The 16,844-nt window shown below is 44.6% G+C and overlaps 1 protein-coding gene across 1 annotated transcript in view; it reads left to right on the top strand.

The window, feature by feature from the left end:
- The window catches only part of nup210 (nucleoporin 210), a 59,253-nt gene extending 50,730 nt beyond the window's left edge, over positions 1–8,523 (top strand). The window contains exons 32-39 of the mRNA XM_035741304.2: positions 762–982; positions 1,541–1,677; positions 2,977–3,238; positions 4,043–4,293; positions 4,480–4,684; positions 5,095–5,214; positions 5,427–5,501; positions 5,820–8,523. Coding sequence (XP_035597197.1) covers positions 762–982; positions 1,541–1,677; positions 2,977–3,238; positions 4,043–4,293; positions 4,480–4,684; positions 5,095–5,214; positions 5,427–5,501; positions 5,820–5,926 — 1,378 coding nt within the window. The 3' untranslated portion in view covers positions 5,927–8,523. The remainder of the gene's footprint in view (positions 1–761; positions 983–1,540; positions 1,678–2,976; positions 3,239–4,042; positions 4,294–4,479; positions 4,685–5,094; positions 5,215–5,426; positions 5,502–5,819) is intronic.
- The last annotated feature ends 8,321 nt before the right edge of the window (positions 8,524–16,844 follow it).

Below are 16,844 nucleotides of genomic sequence, written 5' to 3'. Positions count from 1 at the left end.
AACAAAGTTCTGAGTAAAGAGTCTGAATATTCATTTTATTGTTAACAAATTAGCAAACATTTCAGAACCTGTTTTTGCTTTGACATTATGGGGTACTGTGTGTAGATTGAGGGGGGGGCGGGGGGATCTGAGTACTTTCCGAAGACACTTTATATTGGCACGTACAAGATAGGTACTTGACATTGAAATATGTAGAAGTGAAAGCCCTGGTTTTCTGCTGTGTTTTGCTGTTAGAGTGCCACATAAAGTGTGCGTATGTGTGAAAGTTGCACAGCCCAAGTCTGTTTATCCGGATGCTACAGCAGTACAACTACAGTTAATGAGTGCACCATGGCAGGGTATTAAGCCAGCATTTCTCTCCCAAGGTACCCAACATTAATTTAGACTGCTTTTCGTTCCTCCCCATTCAGAGTGAGTAGTTTCCACCTGAGTGAGCTAAATTAATGGGAGTGTGTGAAGAAGGGAGACTGCACTGCTCAGCCTGGCTAGGGATTCCCTCATTGGCCTGCACAATAAATTGATTCCATTACTTTATTATCAAGGTGCTGCCAGACTACTTTAGGAGAGACCTGTCCAAATAAGAGTAAGGAAGGGGCTCATGGTGGGGTACTAAGGGGTTCTGAATGTGATTGGGCCACAGGAGAGTCACTTAGTCTTGCGCCCAGGCAGAGGTAGTTGATTACTGATTATGCAAGGAAAGCCATTGGTTACTCATACCAACCTACTACATGTTGACCATTTCCTTTCCTGTCTGTCTGTAGGGATGACCTGGTGCAGATGGGCCGGGGCCCGGGTAACAACACCCTGACGGTGCGGACGGTCAACGTGGGCCTCACCCTGCTGGCCGTGTGGGACGAGGAGCAGGCAGGCATGGCTGACTACCTGGCGCTGCCCGTTCAGCACGCCATCCACCCCGAGGACGCCACAAGGCTGGTGGTGGGAGATGTGGTCTGCCTCAGCGCCCAACTCCTCAGCCCCCAAGGTGAGAGGTCAAAGAGGGGTTCATGTGGTGTTGTAAAATAACAGGTACGATGCCACCGGTAGTACTAACGAGGTGCATGAAATTGAGACGAGGCTTATCTGCAAAGCTGTTCAGACCAATTTTTTGGAACAAAATGGATGTTTCGTTGGATTGATGCAGTTTCCGATGGTTCTCTGGGATGTTGCGTCTTTAATATGTGATATCAATGGAGGCTGGTGGGAGGAGCTATACGAGGACGGGCTCATTGTAATGGAATTGATGGAATGGTATCAAACACATGGAAACCACATTTCCATTCTAGCCATTACAACAATTACAATCCACCTATGGCTCCTCCCACCAGCCTCCACTGTGATATTGATATCTTTTGCAATATCCTTGTTTGTTTTCATCTACTTCGGAATGGAGTAATTTTTCTGCAGATGATTTAAACATTACCATTGTCAGCCCTGCGGGAAGGAGTGTGAAGGAAAAGACAGTCTTGCAGTAAATGATGTGTGAATATTCAAGATGAGTGTTGAACCAAGGGGAGTTTTTCAGCTCTACTCTTCCCTACAGGTGTCCCGGGTACCTGGAGCTCCTCATCCACTGGCGTGCTGCAGATAGACTCTAAAATGGGCGTGGCCGTGGCAAGAGATGCGGGCACCACCACTGTCTACTATGAGATCCCTGGGCTGCTGAAGACTTACAGAGAGGTACTGTAACGACAACCTTGCTACCAGAGAACATTTGTGTGTTAGAGATGGGATGAAAGTATGTTCTGCAACAACAAATGGTTTAATCATGATTATCCAAACCGTATACACTACTCCGGTTTCTAGAGAGGTGTACAACACTACCCACTGGGCACACACTTGTTGAATCAACGTTGTTTCCCTGTAATTTCATTGAAATGACGTGGAACCAACGTGGAATAGACGTTGAATTGACGTCTGATGGGGTGCAGCAGTCTAAGGCAGTGCTAGAGGCGTCACTAGAGATCCGGTTTAGATCCCGAGCTGTGTCGCAGCTGGCCTTGACCGGGAGATCCATGAGGAGGCGCACAATTGGCCCAGCGTCGTCCGGGTTAGGTGAGGGTTTGGTGTTTCCGCCGACATATTGTTGCGTCTGACTTCCGGGTTAAGTGAGCAGTGTGTCAAGATGCAGTGCGGCTTGGCAGGATCGTGTTTCGGAGGACTCACGGCTCTCGACCTTCGCCTCTCCCGAGTCCGTATGGGAGTTCACAGCAATGTGTGAACCCTAGAACAGACCTGAAGTCTTAAGGTAGAGTTCTACACAGTAAACATCTGACACTATAAAGATGCTTATAAGACCATCATCATGATCAGTACTAGATGATCATGGCTGTCTCAGTGTAATGTGTGTGACGGCCCTCCCCTCCCACCCCCTGCTGTGGGTCTGATGTCTCCACAAAGAGACACGCAGGCAGCATGGAGAAGATTAATTAGCCCAGCCTTCCTCTTTGAGATGGAGCGCTCTCTCTCTCCTCTCTCTCTCTCAAAGAACATCTCTCACCGCCTCTTATGTCTGTCTCTTCCAGGCAGCTCCCTCTTTCCGGCTGATACAGGCTTCTATGTGTTCGTGTGTTTACATATGAATCTTTCCCAATTAGCTGGGAGTGAGTGACTGAGGAGGATCAGTGTGGAGTGGATTAGATAGATGCTATCTGGATCAGTAGCTAACACTCCGACAGGAACAACAAATCTTAAAGGAGAAGGCTCTGAATGGAGATGTTAACCGGTACCGTGTTGCTGTACTGAACACGGAAGTGAATAGGCCCAGCTGTTCACTTCAATTTGCACATACATAGGATTTAAATCACAGGACAGGTGAATGCAATGTGGAGGCTAGCTGGAATTGTTTTTACCAGTCCTCGTAACTTTTATATCAGTGCAGAGGAAGGAAAGTATACAATGAGCGGAGACTTCTTTACAGACTTGAGATTCACCCCAAGTAATACCAGTGTTATGGCTCACTGTGTTGGTTTGTGCCAGGTGGTGGTGGAGGGGGTCACCAGGACAGCGGTGATGGCTCACCCTGCAGCGGTGAGGGGGGACAGGGACACCAGGATACTGCTCACCACCAGAGAGACGGGAACCAACCTCATAGGCTCCTGCTCCTCTGCCCAGACCGCTTCCATCGCCCTGCTGCACCCAGAGACCTCCGTCAGCTGCCATCTGAGCTTCACCAGCGACGCCGTCGAGTTCTCCGCCCATGACGTCTACCTCACACACATCAGCTTCGACCCCAGCACCGGTAAGACCTGTTCTCGGGCTCAGGGAAGATGAGGTGGTGAATGTTGGGCAGTATGTTTACTGAATGGTCTTTTCTCCAACCTTCAGTTTACTTGTGCATAATGGATTTGACCTTCACATCATTAATCACCCATTAGAAATGCTTGCAGCAGGAAGGATTTATTAAACCCACAGTGGGTCAGCTGGTGTGTGTGCGGTGCAGTGCACCAGGGGCTGCTCTGGCAAAGAGGGCAAGGAAGTTCTGTTTACAAGGGAATAATTTACTGAAGGCCATAAACGGTGTTGGGGTGATATATTCAGCAGAATGGGTCTAATTGTTGTGGGGAGTTTGGGGCTCCTCTCCTGCCCCAGCCCAGTGCAGGCTTATGGTGGAGTGGGGGGGGCGATGACTAATGGGCCTGTATGAATGTGAGATGACTCTGGAGTAGGGTTGGAGGGGAAGGTAAACCGACTAAACACCAGCACAGGTGGGGAAAGATTCTCCCTCCACTATTGCTACATAAGGGATTAGAATTCAGTGGGTTCTAATCATGTTTTAAATGGAATTCTCATGGCTATTGCGTTTGTGCCTTTTTTAAATAATGTTCTAATGAAGAGGCTTTTAATGGGGAAATCATGCTTTAAGCATCTGGGACCATGTGGTTGTGGAAGACAAGCATAGTCTTTAAGAAGTAGATTCTAAGAAGCATCCATAAACGTGAACAACTTGAAATACGACCAATTTTGATGTCACCTTTCTTTTTTGAAACACAAACACCTAATGTTACCTCTCTACCTCCGCCCTCTCTCCCGCTTTCCCTCCCAGGCTTCTACTCCTGCTCTCTGACCCTGCAGTATCTGAGTGACCAGCAGACACGGGTGCTGAGCCTGTCCATGACCAGCCTGTTGGTGAGGGCTGGGGTGGAAGGCAGTGCCTTCTCTGGGGAGCAGGTCAGTGTCAGGCTGCCTGTGGAGACGGGCCTGTATTCTGATCAGACAGAGCTGCTGCTCAGCAACCTGCAGCCCGACGCAGAGCTCACTGTCTACGGCCCTACCGCAGCACTCGGCAGCCTGGAGGTATGTCTGTCTGTCAATCAATCAACTTTATTTGAAAGTGCCTTTTGACGTGGGTCTCATACCTTCCACAATCCGTTAAAAAGGGAAATGAATGATGAGGACAATGAGGGAGGTATAGCATTTGGCACTGGATGTCACTTCTCCATAAACCCCAGTGTTTCACCCACCATCACTCCTGTCCGTTAGGTGTCGTCCAGCTCTCCGTCCATCTCGGTCCAGGAGAGAGAAGTGTTCCACGGCTTCCCCAGTTACTCTAAGTACACAGTCAGTGTGGTGGACCCCCAGACTGCAGCCTCAGCCTCAGTGTCCATAACCAGCTCATCCACTGGCCAGCTCCTCGTCATCCCAGTCACCCTCATCCACGTGACTGATCCCAGCACCACAATGCAAGGTCAGCCAGCCATCTCTGAGTGGAACAGGGTTGACGATATGGTAGATGTGATAACTCTGTGATGGTGCAGAATACAAGATATACTGTAAAAGGGGGATACTTTCAACACCCTTTTAATAGTATTTGAGATAATTATAGCAGTGTTGGGACACTTTCCTTGAAAATATTCAGGTCAGTCGTTTTATCTGACCCTTCATCCATAAAGCCATTAGTTGCTCGTGGGCTTGAGAAATGGAGCACGTTAGGATTTCACTGAAGTGTCAACTAGCACCACCCTATTGTTGTTGCAGTATCAAAACATTCAACTGTGATTTTAAACATTTGTACAAGGTAACGCGTTCATCATTGTTAGAAAGAAGCACTGAGCAGTGTCATGTCCTAGTCTCACCCGTCGCTTTTGTCCTCTCCAGCTGCTGCTTCCGTGGTTGCCATGGAGGGAACCCATTTCCTGCAGGCCTTCATAGACTCTTACCAGATGATGTTCTTCACCATCTTCGCGCTACTGGCTGGCACCGCCATAATCATCATCGGTGAGTAGCCACATCCCCCAACTAAGATTTGTGTTTTTGCTGGAAACCTGTCATCACTTGACCTTGTTTGCAGGTCTGTGTAGGTGACTCAATATAATTTAAAGAACATGTGGTTTGGATAGTGAATGTTTGGATGATACTGCAAAGCTTCAGGGACCATGAAGACATTTGACCATTCTAACAGGTAACATTAATGTTCTCTTCCTACCCAGTGTGCCATGCACTGTTCTCTCAGAGGGACTTAGCACCTCACCCAGCCTTCATTCAGAGGACACCGTCCCCTTCAGGTAGAGAGACCTGTCATTGTTTACATTATTTCTACTATTAAATAGTGTTGCTTTCAGTTTGCCCCTTTCTAATAGTCTTTATACCTCTGCAACACAATTGAATTGAAGGAGGTAACTGCAGTAAATTGCTATTTTATTTCAGCTGTGTTTGGAAAAATGTTTTTCTCATTTGCTTAGTAGACATTTGTTGAATAGCTGTTTGGAGACATTGATTAGAGCTGTTTATTGCTCATATACTCTGCACCATTGAGGGTGCTTGAGTTTCAGTGCTGTTCCATTTGTTTAGCCTGCTGTGCCTCACTCCCACCTTTGATTCAGGTTTTGCCTCACCCGTCTCAAACTCCTTCACCAACAACATGACCACCCCGGACACAAGGAGCAGCCACAAACTACGACTCTTCTCCCCAGACTACAACTCCCGGTAGGGATCCCTACAGTACCTACCCCAGCTTCTGACAACACCCCAGGCCTGAACTCTACATGGGATTGGGCAGTTGTCACTCAGAGGAGAATGGCAGAGAATCTTACTGCTTAATTCGGTCATATGTACAGTATTCAAAAGTATGTGAAGTTTGTTTTATTAAAAAGGGGCAAACTCTTACAAAGTTGCATTTTCATGTAGTCATGCATTGATGTCAATGTGAGACTAAGTGAATGTTTGACTTACATGGAAGTTATGATTTGCCCCAAAATGTGCACTTCAATTAGGACTGAAAACCGACTTTAAGCAATATGAAGTCAACAGGGCTATCTTTGTGTGTGTGCGCGTGTTCTCAATTGGGTAAAAGCCGTCCTCTCCTCGACGACTCCTCTCCAACATGACTCGGAAACCGATAAGTGGTCGCCATATGTAGGAGAGTGTAAATTCGTGAACTGAGAAGTTTGCTTGTCACCTTGATACGCTACTTATCTGTTATCTATAACATGTCTGGCACAACCAGCAACATTGATTTTTACCACATAACACATATTTTGGTATTCCTCCTCTGCACATGTAATTTGCCTTTTGATGCGGAAGTGGAGAAGTCTCATTTCATACAAGCACATTTGTTTGCATGTTTCCTGGAGTACCTTTACCTTTGACTATTTTCAAAAAGAGGAGAGGATGGAGGAAAGGATGCTAGGAGTCAAGCAATACCAATTGAGAATCTCCCTGTGTGTGTATGTGAAGCACAGCACAAACCATCCCTGCAACAAGATTTGTCGGTCACGGATTGGCCTGATCAGCCATCTCCGGACTCATGACCAGTCAGACCATGTGTGAATCATGGTGTGTGTTTTTGTGTGTGAAGCATGGTACATTAAACTAGTTTGCATTTTTGTTTTTGTACTCTGTTTTCAGTATTTGTAGTTATACCGTGTTATGTTTGATTTCATACCAGTACTTAACTGTTGCAGCCTCTTAAAATGAACTAATTTATACTCCCATTTTGCTTTTCACATTTAATAGTTTTGCTTTTCAAAAATGTACTTCTAAGCTTGAAGATATGTGTTGTTGATCAAGAATTGTTGCTTTGAAACTCAGGAATTTGACAAACTACTCTCCTGGGTAGCCTAGTTGTCAGCAGCAAATGATAACACGAAGATGCTGATTTCAGGTTATGTTTAAATGTTATTTTGGGGAAATGTAGCATATTGATTTTGTGAAGTATAACCACTGAATCCGTCCATTTTGTTGGTGTGCATATTAAGGACACATCACCTATGTTCAAAAGCAGGATATGGTCAGTCTGTGTGTTCACTTTGAAATTCTTGTTTTGAAACTTGGTTGTATTTAACCATTTTTAAATGCTTTGGTCAGTACAGTGCTTGTTGAGCCTAAAGACAGGCAGCTCTTCTGTCAATCACCAATGTGAAATAGTTTGGAAATGTGAACCATCTTTCAGTTTTTCATTATATACCGAACAAAAATATAAACGCAACATGCAACAATTTCAAAGATTCTACTGAGTTACAGTTCACGTCAGGAGATCAGTCAAAATAAATACATTCATTAGGCCCTAATCTATGGATTTCACATGATTGGGAATACAGGCATGCATCTGTCGGTCAAAGATGCCTTACAAAAAATGGGCCTCACAATGGGCCTCAGGATCTCGTCCCGGTATTTCTGTGCGCTCAAATTGCCATCGATAAAATGCAGCTTATGCCTGCCCATACCATAACCCCACCGCCACCATGGGCACTCTGTCCACAACGTTCACATCAGCAAACCGCTCGCCCACAAGAAGCCATACACGTGGCCTGTGGTTGTGAGGAAGGTTGGACGTACCAAATTCTCTAAAACGATGTTGTAAGCAGTTTATGGTAGAGAAATGAACATTCAATTCTCTGGCAACAGCTCTGGTGGACATTCCTGCAGTCAGCATGCCAATTGCACACTCCCTCAACTTGAGATATCTGTGGCATTGTGTTGCGTGACAACTGCACATTTTGAAGTGGCCTTTTATTGTCCCCAGCACACGGTGCACCTGTGTAACGATCATGCTGTTTAATCAGCGTCTTGATATGCCACACCTGTCAGGTGGATGGATTATCTTTTATTTCAGCTCATGAAACATGGGACCAACCACTTTACATGTTGCGTTTATATATTTGTTCAGTGTACAATCCCTTCAGTATCTTAGAAACCGAAGTGAACTAGCAATGTTGTAAATTACTCATGTATTACGAGGCATATGTTCATGTACTGTATGTATGCGCCGACGGCCTTGAAGCAAGCTCTGAAAGGTTATTATTGAGGCCTATTGAGACTGCACTGCAATTTCTGGAAGAATAATCACTATTTTGGTATTTGGTTGGAGAAAGAAAGCTGTGAAACTTTCAAGGTGATTTATGTTGAATGCTTTCAGTTTTAATGTGCAGACAGTCTATTCCCCTGCTTTCCTTGTGTTTTAAGCGTCTTGCCTTACTCATCTCTCAGCAGTGCTATGCAGCAAAGTGGAAATACTAGAATTACCGTCCGGCTTGAGTGTTTGTGAGATCATTGCTGAATAATAAACATTTTACTTTTCAAATGTCATTGCCTCTATGAATAACCTGTGGTTATGGCTTCTTGTTTCTTGATTGGAACTTATTACACCCTGCAGGGAGAACGGAACACACATTCACATTGGAGTGAAAGGGGCGTGTCCTTAGCTAGAACAATCACATTGATTGGAACAGAGGCTACTGTATATTTAAGGCATCCAACAATTGCAGCACACCATTTCCTAAGCCTCTGTGGTAGAGTGCTGGGGAAAAATTAATAGCATATCCCTTCCATGTGATACACAAGTTTGTCCCCCTTCATTTCCCTCCCGTGTTTGAGCTGTAGGAGCAGCGAACTGATTTCCCATCTGTCCCTAAGCCCAGTGATGGTGTCACACACCACGCTCCCTCCCTCTGCCCTGCCACAGACCGAGGGGATGAAGGGAGTGTCATCATCCCAGGGTCTCTGGAGATGTGTTAAAGGTCTGAAATCGCTGATCAAACACCTCGTCCCCCTGCTTGCGTCAGTGGCCTGGCCTAGTGGGACTCAGTCGGTTGCACACAGCTCATCTGTATGCCTGCTCTGGCACAGCAGATGCCAATAACTGCTCTGCAGCCTTAAGTGGGTGTGAAGAAGTGCATGATGGGAAGCAGGATGAGGTGTGCCAAATTGGCCAGCTGTGGTGCCCATGAATGAGTTCTTAAATCTGTGAGATGCTAATGTGTTATTTTAGTTGATAGCGTTACATTTACGTTGAGCCCTTGAATGTCACAGTCTGTACAGTACGCAGATTAATTAAGGTGCAGGTATACCAATTAAAATGGGAGTGGGACTGGAGGAAGAATCAATATGTAAACATACTTGCATATACCTGCTCCAATGATTGGGATGTGCATTACCGGTCCTTGGTATTTGGCAAAATATTTCACTCGCTTGTAAATGGATGCTCTAAAGAAAGAGCCTCTGCCCTTGCTTGAATGTTGTGTGGCTGTTTGAAAAGAGAGCCAGTTGCTTAGCTCAGGCCATGGCAAAACACCGTGTGGTTCATGGGCGCATGTTAGAGCAAGACCTTCTTATACGGTAAATAGAGGGTAAAATAGAATAATACTAACACAAGGATTCAAATCCACAAGAATTAAGCTACATACAGGGCTAAGCAGTACCAGATGTGCAGAGGTAGATATGTACATGAAGGCAGGGTAAAGCAACTAGGCATAAGGATAGATAATTAGAGTAAGAATAAATAACAGAGTAGCAGCAGCATATGATGAGTGTGAAAGTGTGGGTTTTGTGTAGTGAGTGTCAGCGTAGTGTATATAAAAATGTGTGTGACTGTCCTTGTCCATCAGTGTTTTGTTACTTTTTGTGGAACCCAGGAAGATGACGTTAGCTGCTGCTTCGGCAAAAGCTAACGGGGATCCAAATAAAAAACAGACAACAACAGCATAGAGTCCGTGCAGACAGTCTGTGTAACCATTTAATGAACCATTTAGCAGTCTTACGGATTGGGGATAGAAGCTGTGAGCCGATGCTCCGGTACCGTTTGCCTGACGGTAGCAGAGTGAACAGTCTATGGCTTGGATCGCTGAAGTCTTTGGCAATATTTCAGGCCTTCCTTTGTCACCGGCGGACGTAGAGGTCCTAGATAGCAGGGAGCTAAGCCCCAGAGATGTACTGGGCCATCCGCACCACCCTCTGTAGCGCTTTGCGGTCAAGGATGGTGCATTTGCCATACCAAGCAGTGATGCAGCCAGTCAAGATGTTCTCGATGGTGCAGCTGTAGAACTTTTTGAGTATCCGTGGACCAATGACAAATCTTCCTGAGGGGGAAGAGACACTGTCATGTGTGTGGGCGCCAAGGAATTTGAAGCTCTCGACCCGCTCCACTACAGCCCCGTTGCTGTGGATGGGGGCGTACACTCCCCTCTTTGTCATGTAGTCATTGATCAGCTCCTTGGTCTTGATGATGTTGAGGGAGAGGTTGTTGTTCTGGCACCACACTGCCAAGTCTCATCGCCGTCGGTGATCAGGCCTACCTCCGCCATGTCGTCAGCAAACTTGATTTTATACAAGGGTTAATTAAAGTGAGGTGATTGTAATCAAGACTGTTTTTTTAAATGACAGACTTGTCATTGTTTGCAGAATAGCACATGCACTGTCGAAACTGACATCACACAAGCAGGACTGAGGTCAATCATGCACGCTAAACTAAAGTAGACAGTCAATTTATTTTCCCCAATTAGTGTGTGAGAGTTGTGGAAAAAACCTACCTGCCAACCTGTCTACCTAAAAGATGTCTTGGTCACCACATGTGTTCCAGATGGGTTAATGTACTGACGGGAGGAAATCAATGAGACACTGGGTTGTGAAGGAGACCTGAGAGGAATATCAAGGCTGGCTATCCCCTCTCCCTGAACGATCCGGACCAGAGCAAAGATTTCCTATCGACCACCGTCTGGAAGCCACAGTGGTTATAGATGATGAGAAAGATTATGAGCCAAATGGAAGCCGTTAAGATGTGACATCATCCACAGAGCTCAGTTAGTTTATGGAATACAATAGCTACGGTACGGTATATTACACCTGAGATTTTGTTGTTTTTGTGAAGCCATGCAGGATGAATGGGCTCCAAGATGAATAGGTTGAAAGTTATGTGCAATCTCAATCTCCTGTTCCTCTTAAATTCCGACAGCTTTGATTTATATTGATTTGTGATGAAATACCTGACATACATAATGCCTTTCATTACATAGGTCTTTTCTGAAATGTAGCCCTATAGCCCACCAGAGTTCTGTGCATGCAATATTTTCTTCAATGGTGTGCCCACTGCCCAGTCACATCCATCACACAAGTGCTGCATGGATTCATATATCTTCATGAAGAATTGGGCTTTGTAGAGCTGAGCACAGGGTACGAGGCTGGTGGAGTTCTTGGCATTCTCTGTCAACTCTTTCCACACTGCTTTCTTAATGATAGGGCCTCCTTTTCCATCACAGAGCGGGCCAATGCTTTGTGAAGCTGAACTCAGAGAGAGCCTCGAAATGGCTTTGCCTCAGCGGAATATATGAGTGGTTTCACACTGAAAATCTACAGGGCGGGCACACGTTCACTGGCACCAAGCACAGAACTGACTGGTCATCCAGAGGAAGGAAGAAGAGTGCAGAGAGGACCATAACAATGATAATGTCTTTCAGAGTGCTTTACATCTTGTGGGTGGTGACTTCCCTCATCCACAACTAATGTGTTGTACCCTGGAAGGTGATGCACATTTTTTCACTCCTGGTTAGACTATCAAAACTAGCGTCCTGTCCAAAGGGTGTACTGGTATATGAAGTTCCCTCACGCTACAGAAACAGGAGATGAGCTGTTCCAGCTCACTCAAGCCAAGGCTACTTATTTATTTATTACTCCTGGTGCCGGAGAGGTGAGAGGTTGATTACCGGCAACTTGAAGCAGCGGGATAGACTGGGAAGCAGCAGGCAGCTATGTACACAACTGAAGGGGATACTTGACGTTGGTGAAGGTTGAATGCTGCATGTCAGACTGGGTGGTATGTAATTTGACACTGGGGACAAATGCTGGACCTGAAATGGAAGCCACTGGGTTAAGGCATCTGGTAACACACTTCTGGTAGCATCTGCAAGGGCACATAGCTCCGATACCATCACCTGATACCAGCTACTGGTGAATGCTGCACTGCATGCCCATCTGGATACCATGTGTCCGAGCTTGGGTTAACTCCGGCATCAGCAGGCCAGGTCCGCTCACTGCCATGGGGATTAGGGAACTGCAGCAAAACCCCTTATACACTACATCTGCACTGGCCTGCCACTCACTCTTGGCTTTCTGCTGCATAGCCCTACTGTCTACTTTTACAAGTGAATAACTAACTTCAAGTACTGTAGTTAGTGTACAATCCTTCCTGCCTCCTTCCGGACTTACAGTGGAAGTGAAGCAATCCCCTCAGGTTTATGAACATAATGTTCATCCAAATGCAGTGTAACAGCATCCAAGATTACAGCACCTCGCTTGTTCGTTGAAATATTGATCAAAGGGAAAAGAGTGTGAAAAAAAAGACTGAAAAGAGCGATTGGGAAGGGAAATGTGTCGGAACATGGTTGTGTGTTTCTGTAGACTAGCAGGAGCTGTGTGCATCTCTCTCTCTATCACCTCCCCATTGGCTTTGATAACAAAGCCACTAACAGGGAGAAGATGATCACAGCCAGTAGAGTGAATAATGCCCTACTCTGGTACCATTACTCAGTCTCATTTAATGCATAATGTACTTCCAAACCTCTCAAGGATGAAAGTGATATTATGAGATCTCATGGAGATGGCTTCTTAAGGCAGGCGGCAGGGCGGTGTCATGGTGAAAGAGCAGAGCTGTCTGTCTGGGGGTTGCTTTCATCTGATGGATTTGTTGTTGCTGTTTTGAGAAATGTTACCTCAAAAACAAGTTTTCCTCTCATGATGTAGTAGTAATGGTATACACACAGTATGATTCCAAACAGGTTTCTAATGTTTACTGCCAACACTGCCAATCCTCATTTCAGTGTAAATATATGTGATACCCTGTTGGTCAATGAATCTGAATAGATCAACACACCTGTGCAAACACACAGTCACACACACACACACACACACGCACATCTATTTAAGTCGGAGAATGATCACCTGTCTCATAACCTCTTTTGAGGCCAGTCACGACACCCATGGACAGCCCTCTCTTTCCCAGTGTCATTTAGCATAGGGGGCTGCTCCAAGCCCTTAGAGACTGGCTCTGTTGAAAGATGATACCTGCAGCCACGCATACCAATGTGCTGAATCATTACAGATAAGTCCTTCCTGACACAAGCACTGTCACATGCAATTCCCACCACACCCCCACATCAGCAAAGAGGCCAGTGACACAGTTGCTGTTTTTGTGGAATGCATTTTGTGGATATTCACCATCAGAATTGATCCGTGGGAAATAGATTGATACTGATGTGAAGGGCCTCATGCTCCTTGCTTAGCGATCACCATTTCCTCCTGATTCGGCTCACACAGAGGCTCGAACACAGGACCATTGCCTTATTAGCCCACGTGACCGCCCTACTGAAGCATCTTACCAGTCAGCGGCGCAAGTGGAGACACTTCAGGCTGTGGAGTACATTTCACACATGTGCTACACTGGCAATTATGGCCAGTAAAAGCTTTTTAGATGGATTTACTATTGAACAACAAGGTTCCATCACAGAGGCTTAAGAACAACTGACATTAGGGGGGGTTGGGGACGTTTTGTTACGCGGGTCTGGGGCCTGTCCGTAATCAAAAAAAATATTTTAAATGCTCATTTCTATTTACTTTTTTTGCGAAAAGGATACCGACAAATATTAACTTACAAATGAGCAAATTTACAAGGTTAAATTGACATGCAGAAGTCATGTATTAGGGCCTTGGCCAGTCATACTGTACTGAATACTAGTGGGACTGTTAATGTGGATATATTCAATTAAACAATCATTTTGTACTCTTTCTCTGCTATTGTATGATTTCTTTACTAGTAATTTTCTCACTTAAGATAATGTTTTTTATTATCACGTACACCAGATAGGTGCAGTGAAATGTGTTGTTTTACAGGGTCAGCCATAGTAGTACACTAAATTAGGGTTAAGGGCCTTGCTCAAGGACACATCGACGGAATTTTAATCTTGACGTCTCAGGTATTCAAACCAGCACACTTTCAGTTACTGGCCCAACACTGTATGGTTTGAAACTTAACGTAATATTTTCAACTTATAATACAGTTATTATGGTGTAATAATAACCAGTAACATACACAGTTAAAAACGGTTTTAATTTCAAAAAGGGTAGTCATAGAAGGTCAAATTAATCACTTCACTCTACAAAATTATAATTTTAATTTTAAAATATCAACATGGCTGCCTCTCGCCTACACAAAGTTAACACATGCAATTTATCCTCTAGACGAGGGATGAGCAAATTGAGAGCAGAATTATTTTTTGTTGTGGCCCACTTGACAACAGAGAGAAAAAGTTTTAGACCTGCCATCATTTTTTCCCGAGGCATTACTGAATTATTCAATGTAACAAATCAAACATTAAACCTCGTAAACGATACATGGCAATTCATGGTAACCTTGTAAACAATTCATTTAGACCTGGCGTCTATTTGAAACAGGCGTTTATTTGCTGAAATGTGTGCAGTTGCCCAGCTATTAAAAGGGACAGGCAGCTATTTGAGACTTGCCTGCATTTACCTGCTTCTAACATTGGGGGTCTCCCCTGTCCACCACCGCTCCGTCATATGTCTCTAATGCCCTATTAGCACAGGACCAGTTTTTACTGAACGTTGGTCATGTAATTATAGCCTCTGTTATTCCAATGGACAATTCAAGATAAATGTTTTCCAAGCTGTATTTCTTATATTTCTTTTCAATAAATTGACAGTTATGATGGAAGCCTAGACTGTTTTTCTTTTCTAGGCGCGAAGATATAAGTCCAGGTGATAACAGGCTACACTGATAACTCGAGCTTGGTTCCCAAGTTTCTAAACCATACCAAACCATCGTTGGTATATTGTCGCCATAATATTTGAATTGAGGAAGCGTGATCATAATCAGTGGTGACCCATCATTTTTGCAACAATGTAAAAAAAGAAAAATGGAGTGAATAAAGCCTCCATACAAACATGGTCTCTTTTCCTATCTCGAGTAAGGCAGTTGCAAAATACAGGTTGTTCAGCCTAGCTCAGTGCTTTCTGTGGTGGTGGGACAGGCAGCGGAAAATACGGAGCGTAGGGGTTGGTAATGTTCTCTAGTTTTGCCGTGATTGGCTCAGTGTTCTGTCACTCATGGGGACACGACGTCACTGCCAAATCTAAGGGTAGAGCCCGAAAGTTCAAGCCCCTTGGGTGCTGCCATAGAGTTACATTAGATGTGCTCATCCAAGAAGGCTTAAATGACGTCAAAACACTTTATATCTCCAGTAGCTTTAATTGGACTGAATATCCAATATCCACAGAAGACGGCAAGCATGCTAGCTAGCTACGATGAGAACCAGAGAAGCATGGATACCCAAGATTGTCACGACTTCTACCGAAGTCGTTGCCTCTCCTTGTTCGGGCGGTGCTCGGCGTTTGACGTCACCGGTCTTCTAGCCATCATTGATCCTTTTTTCATTTTCCATTGGTTTTGTCTTGTCTTCCCACACACCTGTTTTCATTACCTGTTGTGTATTTAACCCTCTGTTTCCCCTCATGTCTTTGTCAGAGATTGTTTATTGTCAGTGTAGTGTTGTTTGTTGTATAGGTGCGCATCGGGTCTTCGTACCCATATTTTGTTTATGTTCTTTTCCTGTTTAGTGTTATGGAGCATGTTACTAGGACATTATTAAAAGACTCCATTTTACACTCCGTTTGACTCTCCTGCGCCTGACTTCCCTGCCACCTATACACATATGCCTGACAAAGATGCTGCGAGCTCAAGCAAGAGAAAGAACAAGATGGACCAGGACGAGATCCTTGCAACATCTTTACCTCAGACCCCAATTAAAAATCCACCAGAGAAAAAAGTGAGAGGACATTTCCTTGTCTGAACATTTCAATGTAATCCAGACCCTGACTACGAAACAAAACACCACATTCTTCAAACGGTCCATCATACAGAGGGCTACTGAAGAAACAAAGAAAATGTCTAATTTGTCAGAGACTGTCCGTCAGCTTCACACAGTTGTGAGCGAGAACACAAATAATATAACGTTCCTAGAGAACAAGCTGAAGATGTGTTCCGGAGTTCTAAATTGAGCAGCTGCTGAAAAATGAGCTCCTGTATATATTGAGATTTAAATGGTTTTTTAGAGTGAAGTACATCGAAAAAATCAAGAGAAAACTGCAAGACTCAATAGAAGACAAAACAAGGAACAAACCAAAAAAGACAGGCTTTTGAAAAATTAACTATTTTTCATAAAATTGTACAGTTATCTTAGCTAGCTGAATTGCTAGCAGAATTGTTTACTTGTTGCTAAGCAGTTGCTAGGGACTCTCCTGGAAGAAGCTAGCTAGCTTACAAAGAATAACAACAAAAATATCTAGTTAACAGAAGAAAGGAAGACAAAATAAGGACAAAAGAAGGACAGAAGAAAAGGAAAAGAAAGAGGACAACAAAGTGAAACAGTCAGCACTTCTATTGCAACTTCGTATTTCGTCGTCCTAACATAGTCTACACTGCTATCTGCCCAGCAGCTAGCCAGCTAGCAAACGTCCACTGTCTACCGAATAGCAGCACTGTAGAAACTATTACACTCAACTGAACGACTTGATTAGTGTAGTGTTAGCTAGCTACATAGTTGTCTTTGCTGTCTTCGTATCCA

The sequence above is a fragment of the Oncorhynchus keta genome, chromosome 28 (genome assembly GCF_023373465.1).
Source record: "Oncorhynchus keta strain PuntledgeMale-10-30-2019 chromosome 28, Oket_V2, whole genome shotgun sequence".
NCBI classification, from domain to species: Eukaryota; Metazoa; Chordata; class Actinopteri; order Salmoniformes; family Salmonidae; genus Oncorhynchus; species Oncorhynchus keta.
This window is presented reverse-complemented; position numbering and strand designations above follow the sequence as displayed.